Source organism: Microtus oregoni, unplaced genomic scaffold, assembly GCF_018167655.1.
Source record: "Microtus oregoni isolate MIOR12 unplaced genomic scaffold, Mior012 000031F_ref0000149, whole genome shotgun sequence".
Lineage (NCBI taxonomy): Eukaryota > Metazoa > Chordata > Mammalia > Rodentia > Cricetidae > Microtus > Microtus oregoni.
In genome coordinates, this window is record NW_024543090.1 from 6,526,276 (window position 1) to 6,540,999 (window position 14,724).

Sequence of the window (14,724 nt, forward strand, 5' to 3'; positions counted from 1 at the left end):
TCCTAGCTTCAAAACACCCACTATGGCAGAGCAAAACATAGCGTTACCTGGTGCTAGATAGTGAGAGAAACAGGGAGATTCTGCTTAAAACATACAAAATTTTTGGCTGTGAGTAAATTCTGGGAACATAAAAATTACAGCTAAAAAGTGGTCTAAAGTGTGTTCACTACACTAACAATGGCAGCTGTGGTAGGTCATAGATGTGGGAATCATTTCACTGTGAATACATACATACACACACACACACACACACACACACACTCCTCACGTTATAAATAGTGAATATATACAGTTTTCTCTTCCCAATTACAATTCAGTAAACCTTGGGGTAAGAGACAAAAATCAAGAAAAATGGCAACTTTAAAACAAAGGAAGAGGACTGGAGAGGTGGCTCAGTGTTTGAGGGCACTTGCAACTTTGGAAGAGGACTTATGTTTGGTTCCCAACACGTACATGGAGGCTCACAGCCTTCTGTAACTCCAGTTCTAGGGATCTGACACCCTCTTCTGAGCTCTGTGGGCACCAGGTCCTCACATGGTGCAGACATACATGTAGGCAAACACTCATGCACAAAATAAAAATATATATGTTAAAAATGGAAATAAAAAGAACTATTTAAGCTTGTCAAAAGCAAAGAATTCTTTAAGATATTAAAATTATAGTTTCAAATGTATGTATGTATAAATATTTTAAGAGATGATTGCAAGAACCTGGCTCAAAGTAGTTGTGGAGTCAGACAAATCCTAAAGCCCTGCAGAGTGAGTTCTCAAGGTCTGAAGAGTCAGGTAAGCAAGCCCAAAGTCAGCACAGCAGGGGGTGATGCCAATGTGAATGCTGACAGGTTGGTGTCCTGGGACAATTGATGCTTCAATTAAGTCAGAAGGCAGGAAACAGACAATGCCTGAGTTCAAGTCCAGAATCATCAATAACTCTTATGCTCAAGATAATCAACCATTTTATTCTGTTCAGGTATTCAACAGACTGGATAAAGTCCCACCATACTAGACAAAAAAAAAATCATATTTACCCAGCATAAAAGAATTCAATGAAGCAGAGGAGTGGAGGTGTATGCTTTTTAATTCCAGCATTCAGGAATCAGAGGCAGGTGAATCTTTGTGAGTTCAAGGCTAGCCTGGTTTACAGAGTGAGTTCTAGGACAACCAGGGCTACAGAGAGAAAGCCTGTCCCCCCAAAAAAACAAAACAAAAAAATTCCAAACCAAACCAAAAAAAGAAACAAAAACTCAGTGTAGCTCTCATCCAAAAATATTTTCATGGTCTACCCAGAATAATCTCTGACCAAGTATCTGGGTATTGTGCAGCCCAGTAAGGTCTAAAATTGAACATCACAAAGATATAATTTTATTTCCTTATAGTATTCATATATATATATTAAAATGCATTTATTTATCCTACTATAATACATAGCAAAATTATAACTGTAAATAAAATATTGTAAAATAACTGTAAAGGAAATATTGAATAAACAAATACATAAGGAAATTATAAAGCCTGATCTCTATAAAAGAACCTAGTTTTAAGTTTAGTGTTATAATACCTTAATGCTTGAGTGGAGAAGTTTACTTCTGTCACTGCCTAATGTTAGAAATTAATATTTTATTCTCTCACTTTCTTATAAATAATGATATAGTTTAGGTCTGGAGTTTGCTCCTATGTTTTTAAGGCTTGGTTACCATGTTATTATTGTAGTATCAGGTGTTATGAAACTTTTAGGAGATGAGAGCCTCTTTGAAGGAAGTCATCTGCTCAGGTGACCTTCTGGCCTTTGTTACCTTTCACTCTTTGCTCCCAGAGGCCATGAGAGGAGCACAGATCATTTATCTCCCCATGGTGCTCTGTCCTGAGGCCAAAGCAATGAGGCCAAGGGATCAAGGACTTCAGTCTCTAAAACCACAAAAAAATTTAACCCTTCCACTTAAAAAAAATGTACTTTATTTACATGCATGTATGTGTACCTGTCTGCATGAATTTATGTATATCAAGTATATGCAGGTGCCCAGGGAAGCTAGAAGAGGATATCAGACATCCCTGAATGTGAGCCTTCGGATGTGGGGTCTGCTAAGCAAATCTGTGACTTCTCTAGGAGCACTAAGTGTTCATAACCACTGAACCATCTCTCCAGCAACTTTCATGTTTTTAAGATAGGTCATCCCAAGAAATGTGTCATAGATATTGAAAACTAGTTAATACAAATGACATGCATCGGAAATTTCCATGACTATGTGCTAAAAGGAAATTCATTCAGATCATGAACTCTAATTCAAATAATGGCTTAAACTGTGGATCAGTTCCAGAAAAAGGAAATAAATATTCTACAAGTCAGAATTATTCTCTAAAAAACGTTCTTGCCATTTGAAAAGATATAACACACAGATCATGTATTTTATCATTATTGCTTATTACTTAAAAAGAGTTACTGCTGGTATTCTCAAAAGAAAAGGCTATCAAATGACAAGTATTTCTAATTTCTATACCCTCTGATTTCTGTCTTTGTCCTTTTATTGACACACTTCCAGATACTTGAAGATATTTTCTTAGCTTACTTTTTTATAGTTCTCTTATTATAGTGATACAAAGAACATTACCAACTACATATAACAATGCTATATGAATATTTCTTTATGTAGGTTTATAATATAATTTTGGCTTTATCTTTGCAGTAAAAATGCCAAGTATTTTAATGACTTGGACCAGCTTACTTTTGCATATGTTAAATAAAATCATAAAGCAGGGTCATGCATGGCAGTGCAAACCTTTAATCGCAGCACTCGGGAAATAGTGGCAAGTAGATCTCTTTGAGCTCAATATCAGGTTTGAAAACTACAAGTTCCAGGACAGCCAGTGCTATATAATAGAAAGACGCTGTCTCCAAAAACCAAAAACCAAAGAAATAAACAACATAAAGTAGTAAAAACATCAAAATACAAAAATGTCATTTTTATTTATTTGCTTTACCACATTGTACTTATTTCTTATACTTTTATTTAAAAAGTGAAAATCATTATGGTGACATTGTTTTGCAGAATTCTTACAAGTTATTTCATACTGTAGCAGGAGGAAAGCAAGGCTTGCCTCTGGAAAAGCTGCCTGAGCATAGTAGCAGTTAGGATAAAAAAAAAAAGGTGATTTTTGTCCAATTGAGGAAGCCAATTAGAAGTAAAAGACTAGAGTATGTTTCCCTCCGTTTTCAGTGAGCAATAGAAACTGAGTCTTTATTGTTGTTGTTTTGTTATTAAACATGATTAATGTCGGGTCCAGTAATTTGTGTTCAGTTTTAAATAGTTCATTAACTTTTTTTTACTTCTGATTAAAAGAAAATTCTTTAATAACATTAACTTAAAACAGAATTCTGCTTAAAAATGATGCTTTTCATTTAGATAAAATAGAAACAACATCCCCCACATATATCCTGATGTGGTAATTAGTGACTACAATCCCAGCACTCAAGAAGATGAGAGAGCTAATTTTTTTTTTCAAATAAGATTAATTTAATCATAATCATGTGCCATTTAAGTTTACATAATTATACTTCAATTACATGTCTTTCAATAAATCTAGTACTGTTTTCTGAAACTCTTACATGTCTTATTTTTGTACTCTTTTGTGTTTTGTTTTGTTTCTTTTTTTATTTTTTTTAAATTTATTTATTTATTAAAGATTTCTGTCTCTTCCCCGCCACCGCCTCCCATTTCCCTCCTCCTCCCCCAATTAAGTCCCCCCCCCCTCAGCCCGAAAAGCAATCAGGGTTCCCTGTCCTGTGGGAAGTCCAAGGAACCCCCACCTCCATCCAGGTCTAGTAAGTTGAGCATCCAAACTGCCTAGGCTCCCACAAAGTCAGTACGTGCAGTAGGATCAGAAACCCATTGCCATTGTTCTTGACTTCTCAGTAGTCCTCATTGTCCGCTATGTTCAGAGAGTCCGGTTTTATCCCAGGCTTTTCCAGACCCAGGCCAGCTGGCCTTGGTGAATTCCTGAAAGAACATCCCCATTGTCTCAGTGTGTGGGTGCACCCCTCGCGGTCCTGAGTTCCTTGCTCGTGCTCTCCTTCTGCTCCTGATTTGGACCTTGAGATTTATGTCCGGTGCTCCAATGTGGGTCTCTGTGTCTCCTTTCATCGCCTGCTGAAGGTTAATATTCAGGAGGATGCCTATATGTTTTTCTTTGGGTTCTCCTTATTTAGCTTCTCTAGGATCCCTAATTATAGGCTAAATGTCCTTGGTTTATGGTTAGAAACCAAATATGAGTGAGTACATCCCATGTTCCTCTTTTTGGGTCTGGCTTACCTCACTCAGGATAGTGTTTTCTATTTCCATCCATTTGCATGCAAAATTCAAGAAGTCCTTGTTTTTTACTGCTGAGTAGTACTCTAATGATAGCCTTTGTTGGAGAGGTTGTGGAGAAAGGGGTACACTCATCCATTGCTGGTGGGAATGCAAACTTGTGCAATCACTTTGGAAAGCAGTGTGGCGGTTTCTCAGGAAATTCGGGATCAACTTAGCCCTGGACCCAGCAATACCACTCTTGGGAATATACCCAAGAGAGGCCCTATCATACAACAAAAGTATATGCTCTACGATGTTCATAGCAGCATTGTTTGTGATAGCCAGAACCTGGAAACAACCTAGATGCCCTTCAATAGAAGAATGGATGAAGAAAGTATGGAATATATACATATGAGAGAGCAAATTCTAAGCTCAAAGCTAACTTGGGTTACATAGTAGGACCAAAACCGAACCAAAACAACAGAAAAAGAGTCAGGCATGGTGATTCAGGCCTGCAATTCCATTGTACCAGAGTCTGACACAGGGCTGCTGTTAGTTTGAAGCCAATCATAATCTAGAGTGAAAATATGACTCAGAAAAACAAAGGTTTCCATTAATGTATTTAAACATAATTTTAAGCACACGTCTTGCTTGTATATAATTTCTTTTCATGAAGCATGCAGAATGTATGTTGAATTAAGTATATTCTATACCTGTAAAATGTCGGCAGGCTTTTCTCTGGCAGATGCAACCAACACAGTATGCCCATTGACGATTCCTTCTGCCAGGAAATACTTGAAGAGCAAAGGCGAATAAATATTATATTTATCTTCTTCTGCAAAAAATAAAAATAAATATTAGAATTCCAGTGTATTTATACATATTTTTTTACACTTTTTTCCTCTTTAAAACAAGTGTCTTGCCGGGTGGTGGTGGCGCACGCCTTTAATCCCAGCACTCGGGAGGAAGAGGCAGGCGGATCTCTGTGAGTTCGAGACCAGCCTGGTCTACAAGAGCTAGTTCCAGGACAGACTCCAAAGCCACAGAGAAACCCTGTCTCTAAAAACAAAACAAAACAAAACAAAACAAAAAAAAATAAAAAAAAAACAAGTGTCTTTACTATATTTCTAGTAAAAAAAAAATAAATAACCAAACATGATGTGAGGGAAAAGGTTATGTTTTCTTAATGAACAGAGAAACTAAGAGAATCAAAACACAGATTTTGTAATACAGTTTCTTCTTCCAAAGATCATTCTCCAGCTACTATACCACTCTGAAAACCAAAAGAAAATTTAGAAGGTTATATATGCTTATATAAGTTCAAATTTAAATTATTAAAAGTTATTTTTTATTGTTTTAGATTATAATACAATAACATTATTTCCCCTCCCCCATATACCTGTCCTTGCTCTCTTTCAATCAGATTTTAAATTTTTTTTTTTTTTTTTTTTTTTTTGGTTTTTCGAGACAGGGTTTCTCTGTAGCTTTGGTGCCTATCCTGGAACTAGCTCTTGTAGACCAGGCTGGCCTCGAACTCACAGAGATCCACCCACCTCTGCCTCCCGAGTGCTGGGATTAAAGGCGTGTGCCACCACCGCCCCGCAGATTTTAAAATTTAAAATATTTATTTTGTGTGAGTAAGTGTACGCGGTACAGGCTACATTTGGAGGTCAGAGAACAACTTGTAGAAGTTGGTTCTCCCCTTTCATCATGGTGGCCTCAGGAACTAGATTCAGGTTGTCAAGACTGGGGCAAACATGCTATGCAGTGTGTGTGTCAGAAGACACTTTGTGGGTCAGTTCTTTCCATCCACTTTTACACTAAGCCCACATTCTTGTTCTGAACTCAGAATTTAACAATAATTTAAAGGACTAATTTGATAGTTTATAAATTAGTATAAATCCCAGTAATGGATGTTTTCATTTTTATTACTCCTTTATCCTGACTTCTTTCTGATCTTTTCAACAATTAAATAAAGATTTGAGGGTTTTATTATTTTTTGAAGCCAAAATGTGTAATACTTTCATGATTTCACTACAAAAAGAATGTAACTTTAGCCAATCTCTAATCTCACAACAAATGGCTACACTTAACAATTCAGTTTTTCTTTCTTTAACTACTAAGAGTACCAAATGACAAAAAATATAAATAAGGACAAGAAATATAAATAACTTTCTTGTGTACATCAAGAATAGTTATTGTTAATTTACTCAACAAACATTAACTGAATTTCTACATTGAAAAGTTGTTGCTAATATCCTTAAACATTATTACTGAAAACAACAGTGTTTTCATGAAGTTTGAACTTTATTTTTTTTTAATGAATATATGGAAATTTATTGAAATGGTTTATGGCTACCATACAAAAATGACTAACTGTGAATGGAAAGACCAAGGACCCAGTAGCTTCTCAGTCCCACGAGGCTGGTGTCTCAGCTGCTCTGCTTGGATCTTTTTTTTTTTAATTTATTTATTTATTAAGGATTTCTGCCTGAACTTTAACACTGTTACCAAAAAGGCAGTATGAAAACTGCCTTCAGCTATAAAGGTGAATCTTGGACAATGTCTCACTAACAAAACCGATACCTGAAGTCATTGCTAAGTGACAAAAACTGGCAGCAACTGCAGCAGAATTTCATTAAGAAAGACACTGCATAGAGAACATAGAGAACGTAAAGGATTTCACAGATTGGGGTCTTTTAACCTAAGAATGCCCTTGACTTTTATTAGGTCTTGTCAGTATTATATCATATCCTTTTCAGATTGAGGTAGTTGTGCCCAAACCCCTCAATAGTCACTAAACCAAACATATTGATACAAGCAAAAGTTTCTTAGAACGTACACATATAAACTTAACAGAAAGCATTGACACAGGGCTGGCGAAATGGCTCAGCAGGTAAAGGCACTTGCTACCAAGCCCAAGGACCTGATTTCAATCCCGGAATTCACGTAGTAGAAGGAGAGAATTAATTTCTGGAGATTGTCCTCTGAATTCTCCACATCCATACCCACATCCACGCAAAGGAAATAATTCCAAGATGGAGGAAAGTTCGGACTACTTAGGGAGATCCTCAGTGCAGAATAAACTAAACAAAAAAGCTGAATGACAACAAAAATGGATTACAAACTCAAGCAAACAACCAAACAAACTACTGACAGAGAAAGTATGTGCAATAAATATATTCTTGACAAAGGGATGGCTCAGTAGACTCAAGTGTTGTAAAGTCCCTTACGGTTCAGCAAGGACACAAACTCTCTGCATATGATGGCCAATAAACACATTAAAAGACGTTTAATCACAACATTAAGCATGAAAAGATGCCAACTGAAACATTTTGAGGAGACATTCTTACCCATGGGAATGGTGATGATTTAAATAGAAATGACTGCAAGGATATGTAACAAATAAAAAGTTCCTAAATGTGAGTGGCAAAGGAATATATTACTTTGGAAAATAGTTTGGGAGTATCTGATAAAGCTAGGCAAGTACTTATTATAGGGCCCAGCAATTTTATGAGAGATAAAAATACATGTTCAGAAATAAATCAATAAAAAAATGCTTATAGTAGCTGTTTTGGCTAAAATTTGGAAACACTGCAAGTGTTTGTTAACTAGTGAACTGAATGATAGATAATATATTCATAACTGGGGTACCATGAAACAATTGATGGAGGAAGGTCATTGGCTAATAAAGGAACTGCCTTGGCCCATTTTATTGGTTAGAAGATAGGTGGGAGGAGTAAACAGAACAGAACACTGGGAGGAAGAGGAAGTGAGCTCAGACTCCACAGCTCTCCTCTCGGGAACAAACGCCTCACAGAGAAGCCATGCTCCCAGCTCCCAGGCAGACACACGTGATGAAGCTCCGACCCAGGATGGACATAGGTTAGAATCTTCCCGGTAAGCGCACCTAGGGGCGCTACACAGATGATTAGAAATGGGCTAAATTAATATGTGAGAATTAGCCTAGAAGAGGCTAGATAGAAATGGGCCAAGCAGTGATTAAATGAATACAGTTTGTGTGTTGTTATTTCGGGCATAAGCTAGCCAGGCAGCCGGGGTGCTGGGAACGCAGCCCCGCCGCCCTTATTACTACAAACAATAACTAAAGCTGATACAAAAGCAACAACACAGATAAATTGTAATATAAGATGTGAAAAAGCCAGATCCAAAAAGAGTACATAGAATATGATTACTTTTATATGCTATCCTAGAGCAAAGGAGACTCCTCTAGAAGACAGAGGGAAAAAAGACCTTAGGTGCTTGGGGTCAGGGAACTGTTGGAACAGCAGGGGACTTTTTGGGGTGATAGAATGTTTTACATATTGATCGTTGTGGTTATGGGAATGTAAACATTTGGAAGAAGTCATTAAAATAATTGTCTTGAAATTTATGTAAGTTCTTGTAAACAATTATAATTGAAGTTGAGTCAATTTCTTAAGGTATAACTAAAATATCACTTGTTCAGTTATTCATAAACTTTCTCAGCACAGTATCTTAGAACAAGGTATAGCTCATGCAACTGCATTAGCTTTATATATTAAAGGATATAGCTAGTTCTTTAATACTATCTATCAAAAGTGAAAATCTTTACATTTGTAAGTCACAAAATAAGCTTTACATGGTTAAAAGAACATTTTATGAGATTCTCAGTGTGTAAAGGAAAAAGAAGATGCTTGTGCTGTCTCTGAGCTGCTTACAGGTGAAGAAGCTGGCAGTGCCAAGTATGGGTGTCTTGACTAATTCAGCTATACCAATGGCAAGATGCTCAATATTTACTTTAAAAATTTGCCCCATTCCAATGGGTTTTTGATCCTACTGCACATACTGGCTTTGTGGGAGCCTAGGCAGTTTGGATGCTCACCTTACTAGACCTGGATGGAGGTGGGTGGTCCTTGGACTTCCCACAGGGCAGGGAACCCTGATTGATCTTTGGGCTGACGAGGGAGGGGGACTTGATTGAGGGAGGGAGAGGGAAATGGGAGGTGGTGGCGGGGAAGAGACAGAAATCTTTAATAAATAAATAAATAAATAAATAAATAAATAAATAAAATTTGCCCCATTCAACTTTATAACAAAGTAAAAAATCACATTAAAAAACTCCAAATAATTATTCTTATATCAGATTACAAAAGCAAATACTTAAACTGAGATTATTATAAGTCAATGATTTAAGAAACAAACTTGATAAAAATGCTCATTTTCAAGGTTACTATTTTCATACGGAAAAATTAACCTTCAAAAGCTCTATTCACCACTCATTACTCTCATACAATCACTGGTAAATGTTCATGTTCTTTCTTTCAGTACCTTTTCTGTGTATGTTTCCTTACACAATTACAATTACTGAAATTCATATTCCATCTTTCGTCACTCTACTTCACAATCTTTATCATTCTGTAACTTAAGGTTATATCACATCCCAGCAAATTTACATGTCATATTTATTTATCCATCTCGCTGTCATGGACTTTTCCTGCTGCTCTCAGACTTTTGTTGCTGTTAACAGAAACATAACGGTGCCCCAAACATGTCCAAGATTGAATAAACAACTCATTCTATTCTTCCACTAAATGTGGCCCTCTTGGTTTTCAGAAAGTCAGGAATTATCTTTGTTATCCTTTCTCTCTTTCTTACCAATACACCAGACTCCTCACCCTGAAATTTTTAAATTAAATTTCAAAATATTTCTGGAAGTTAACTACTTTTCTTCATGCTGGTGTTCACCCCTACCCAACAACTCTTGCCTGGATAACCACAACTGCTCTTTAATGTTTCCATCAACTCAAATCTTCTTTAATACAGTAATTCTCAATATCAGTGTTATGAGATAATCTTTTGGTATACATTATGAAAATGTGTCTTTGTAAAGGTACCTTCTGATTGGTTTAATAAACAGTTGAATGGCCAATAGCTAGGAAGGAGAGAGTAGGTGAGACCTCCAGGAAAAGAGAAGAACTCCGGATGAATCTAGTCATGAGAGGGAGACACCAGCAAGATGGGAAACAAGGTGGATATACAGAATGAGAGACAGATAAAAGTCAAATGGCAGAATATAGATTAATAGAAACAGGTTAATTTAGGCTAGAAGAGCTAGTTGGGAAGAAGCCTAAGTTAAGGCCAAGCTTTCATAATAAGTGTCCATGTTGGCATTTGTGAGCTGGTGGCTCAATGAAAAGTTCAACTACACATCAGTTCCAAAACCATCACCATATAGGATGCCTGAGACCAGATAATATCCTAGACTGTAGGATGTGCAGGTATGCAAGCAAACGAAAATGCACACACATGTGCATATGTACATCCCTATCATAAAACTTAATCAGGCATACTAAAAGCTTAACAATAATAAGTAACAATAGAACAGAACAATTATAACCCATACTATTACAAAAGTCATGTGACAGGGCTCTGCCTGTCCTAGAATTACTGCTTCACCTCTTCTCTTCAAGGAAGCACTTCACAACTTCATTTTAGCATATTCGTTCTTTGGGGGCCATTATTAAGTAAAATTAAGGTTATCTGAATATAAGTACTGTGATACTACGACTGACAGTCACTGTGATAACTGAGATGACAATTAAGTGACTAATGGGTGAGTAGCATATTCAGTGTGGCTATGCTGCACAAAGGACTGAGTCATGTCCTAGGTACAGTGTAGCAGGGCAAGAGGAGAATTCATTATGCTACTCAAAACAGTATGTGATTTAAAATGTACAAATTGGTTATTTCTGGACTTTCTCATTTAACATTTTTGGACCATATTTGACTAATGCTGTTTTGTGGAAGAAGAGAGTAGATAAGGAGTTCTACTACAACACAAACCTGACTATTTTATTATTCTACTTAAATCTTTCCAGCAGTTTCTCTTTTTTGTTCCTGGTAGAAAGAAATAAACCCTTTAACGTGGATTACAGGTGAGGCCAAGACAACCTTCAGTGGACCAAAAGCACATAACTAATGACCTGCGCTCCTAGCCAACCACAGCACACCAGCAGTGACCACCAGTTTCAAAAGGACCAACCAGAAACGTTCCTGAGGCAGCTTAATTTCCCTAACCCCACGTCCCACCCCCAACCTTTTTAGAATAAAGAGCTTCTGCATTAGAATCTCTCAGAGCATGTCTTCTTGCCTCTGCATCTTCTCACCCCCTCTCAAGGAAATGGGGGTTGCTAAGTAGGCAGCAGCAACAAGCCTGAAAAAACTACATACAGGCTCTACATGTACCAAAGAGCAGAGAGAGCTTAATACATATATAAATGAGAGTGTGCATGCTGAGTGGTGTAGTGAAATGTGCCACCTTTTGCCTTTAAAAGGTATTTGACTGCTATTTAACAACTTTTCAGTAAAGAAACAAACTATTTAATCAGAAAAATAAAAATATCTGCAAAGTTGGGGTCGCAGGTTAAAACACACAGTAAAGCCAAGCCTTTTAGGTCTTGCTTGCACACTTCCCTCGGCTTCTAACACTGCTGCAGGCCCACAAGACAGTTTCTGGGCACAGGGTCCTGCTGCTTCATCCAAGACTGCTGCCCAGTTTACATAAATCCATCCGATCCACAACAATCCCGATGAAATGCTCTTCAAGGTGCCCTTGAATACCCCAGTCTGTATTAGCTTCTAAGACACATAACTGCAGTATCTCCAGAGAGCCAACAGGCATCTTTGACAGTGAGGGCAACCCATAGCATCCAAGTGCCAGGAGCGTGGTATGTCTGTACTAAATATCTATGTAATCAATGAAGGCAGAAACAACAACAACAACAACAAAATCTGTCTTGCCTTGTGAATCAGCCACACATACTACAATTTATCTAAAAACAGGTTTTTTTTTTGCCCCCAAACCAGTCTTAAACGTGTACACATGCATCTAAAAAACATGTGTTCTATATATTCCTTATATTTTTTCAGTCCTATCAGTCAGGAAATATGCAGAACATCACCTATTATGGATTAGTGAAAACACTAAATTCATCATGCTGAAAATGATCAATTTTGTAAAATAAACTTTGAAGTTCTTCAATAGCATTTGATTAATCTACTAGTGAATTCCCAGAACACTGGGCAAGTAAACGGAAACAGGTAAAACTGCCAAAAATACAAATGCAATTTGGCCTGAACAAATCATTTAATTCTTCGGTTCAATTGTACAAAAGGACACAAGGCCAATGACTGACAATGTTAGTATGGAGACTTACATAAACTGAAGATCTTCAGAAGGAAGTCCCTGAGATGGAGAAGGAGGCTAAAAGTGTGTGAATAGAAATGTGGAATTTTAACTTGAAGGAAAAGAGTCCCAAGGGACAAGAGAACTGTCATAAATATCTGGTGGGCTAATAGGCTTTATGTCCATGTGATAGAATAAAGCCTGGTGGGTGAGAAAAGCAGGACTTCCCCCACCCCCTCCGACACACACACAATATGAATCTCCAGTTATCTGTCCCATCATTCCAATTAGGAGTTTTCTCAAGGTTATTTATGATTTTCTGCTTGTCTACTTTGCTAGATATCTAAATATTCCTGTTTGTCTATGACAGTTGTGATGGTTGATTTTGCTTGTCACCTTGACATCATCTAGTCACCTGGGAAGAGTGTCTCAACCAAGGGTCTGGTTAAACTGAGCTGACCTATGGACATGTCTTTGGGGGATTTTTATGGTTATGGTAACTGAGGCAGGAATACCAGTTCACCATGGGCAGCACCATTCCCTAGTTTGGGATCCTGGACTATATGAGACAACAAAACCCGAGCTGAGCACGAATGACTTTTTTTCTGGTCTGGATATGGATGTGAGACGCCAGCTTCTTCAAGTCTTTGCTGCTATGATTCTCTGTAACCTGGAATCAGAGCCAAGACAAACTCTTTACTCTAAGCTGGTTTTCCTGTTTGGCTGATAGGATATCTTATCATATTAAGATACAATGAGGGCTGCATAGATGGCTCAGCAGTAAAGACACACAATGCTTTTACAAAGGACCCATGCTCAATTCCCAGAATTCACATCTGGCAGATCACACCTGTCTTCAACTCTTGAACTCCAGCTTTAGGGAAACATCCAATACCTCTGGTCTTCACAGGACCTGTACTTACATGCAACCCCCCACACATACATATATTTAAAATATTTTCTTTAAAATATGGAAATGAAAGTAGGACAGAAATTGGTACAGAGAATGGGGATATTGCTGTACTAAACTTGATCATGTGATTCTTAAACTTCGGGAATCGTTTTTGAAAGGAAATTTGGAAGACTTTGGAACTTGGGCTAGAAAAACATGAATGCCGTGAACAGAGTGCAATAGTCTGTCCTATGGGAGTCTGGAAGCTAAGAACGCTGAGAAATATGTGAATAGTGATGCCAGGCTCAAAAAGGTTCAGAGAACAATGAGTCTACTAGGAGCTAGGACATCATTCATTAGATGTTTTGTTCAGAACTCTGGCTACTTGGGCTAGAGTTAGCTTAGCACCTAAGAGGATTTGCTATTCTTGCAAAGCACCTGGGTTTGATTTCCAGTACCCACATGTTATCTCACATTTGCCTGTAACTCCAGTTCCAGGGGATTCAACATCCTCTTCTGATTTCTGAGGGTACCAGGCATGCACATGTTTGATACACATAAACACATGCACACAAAACACTTGTGCATATAAAAATCAGTCAATCAACCAATCATTAGGAAAAACACAATCTGCCTACATTCTGCCTGTGTCCTGAGAACTTGAATAGTGTTAAGTTAGAAGGTAATGGATTCATTGCTTGGCAGAAGAAATATCAAGACAGAATGGTTTTCAGACAAAGGTTGTAAAAGCAGTTGTAATTGTTAAAGATTTCACAGATGTGAAACCTCTTGTGTTGCAGGAGGATAATAGGAAAGTGCTTCCTTAGGATAAACCCATAGAAACTGGTGTAAGTGTGGTCCACAGGACTAACATTACATCTCAAGCTAGCAGTACAAATGGCAACACTGTGAGTATTATTCACACAGTACTGGTTTTGAAGGCATAAAAAAAGCAAGGCAGAGGGGTCATGAAGAACAGCTAAGGTCACAAACTGAGTGACAGGGACAGATATCTATCTACCTTTCATATAATTTTTTACAAGGCTACTGAGTGAAGCTGTGATGGTAAAATTTCAGTTGCAGTGGAGACAGAGGCGTTAGTGATGTCAGGACCATAGGATGCTGTTCAAGGAGAATTATGGATATGGGTGAAGCTGGATTAAACAAAAGAGAGAATCTATGTTCTGAGGTGGCAGGGTTGGGACTATCAAAGCATTTCTGGGTATCAGTCTATTACATTATGTACCCTAAATGTTGAACACGGAACTGTAAAACTTGGAGTTTTCCCTGCTTTGCTTTGGTGTGACTATTTAAATGTCTCAGTTCTCTCATTTAAAGACAGGAAATGTTTTCTCTGAGCCACTATAAGGTGGAAGTCTATAA

The 14,724-nt window shown here is 37.5% G+C and overlaps 1 protein-coding gene across 4 annotated transcripts in view; it reads right to left on the reverse strand.

Moving 5' to 3' along the window:
- Positions 1-14,724, reverse strand: part of Elp4 (elongator acetyltransferase complex subunit 4) — a 206,083-nt gene that overhangs the window by 173,741 nt on the left and 17,618 nt on the right. For all 4 annotated transcript variants that reach the window (XM_041678951.1, XM_041678950.1, XM_041678949.1 and 1 more), the window contains exon 3: positions 4,996-5,117. In XM_041678951.1, coding sequence (XP_041534885.1) covers positions 4,996-5,117 — 122 coding nt within the window. The remainder of the gene's footprint in view (positions 1-4,995; positions 5,118-14,724) is intronic.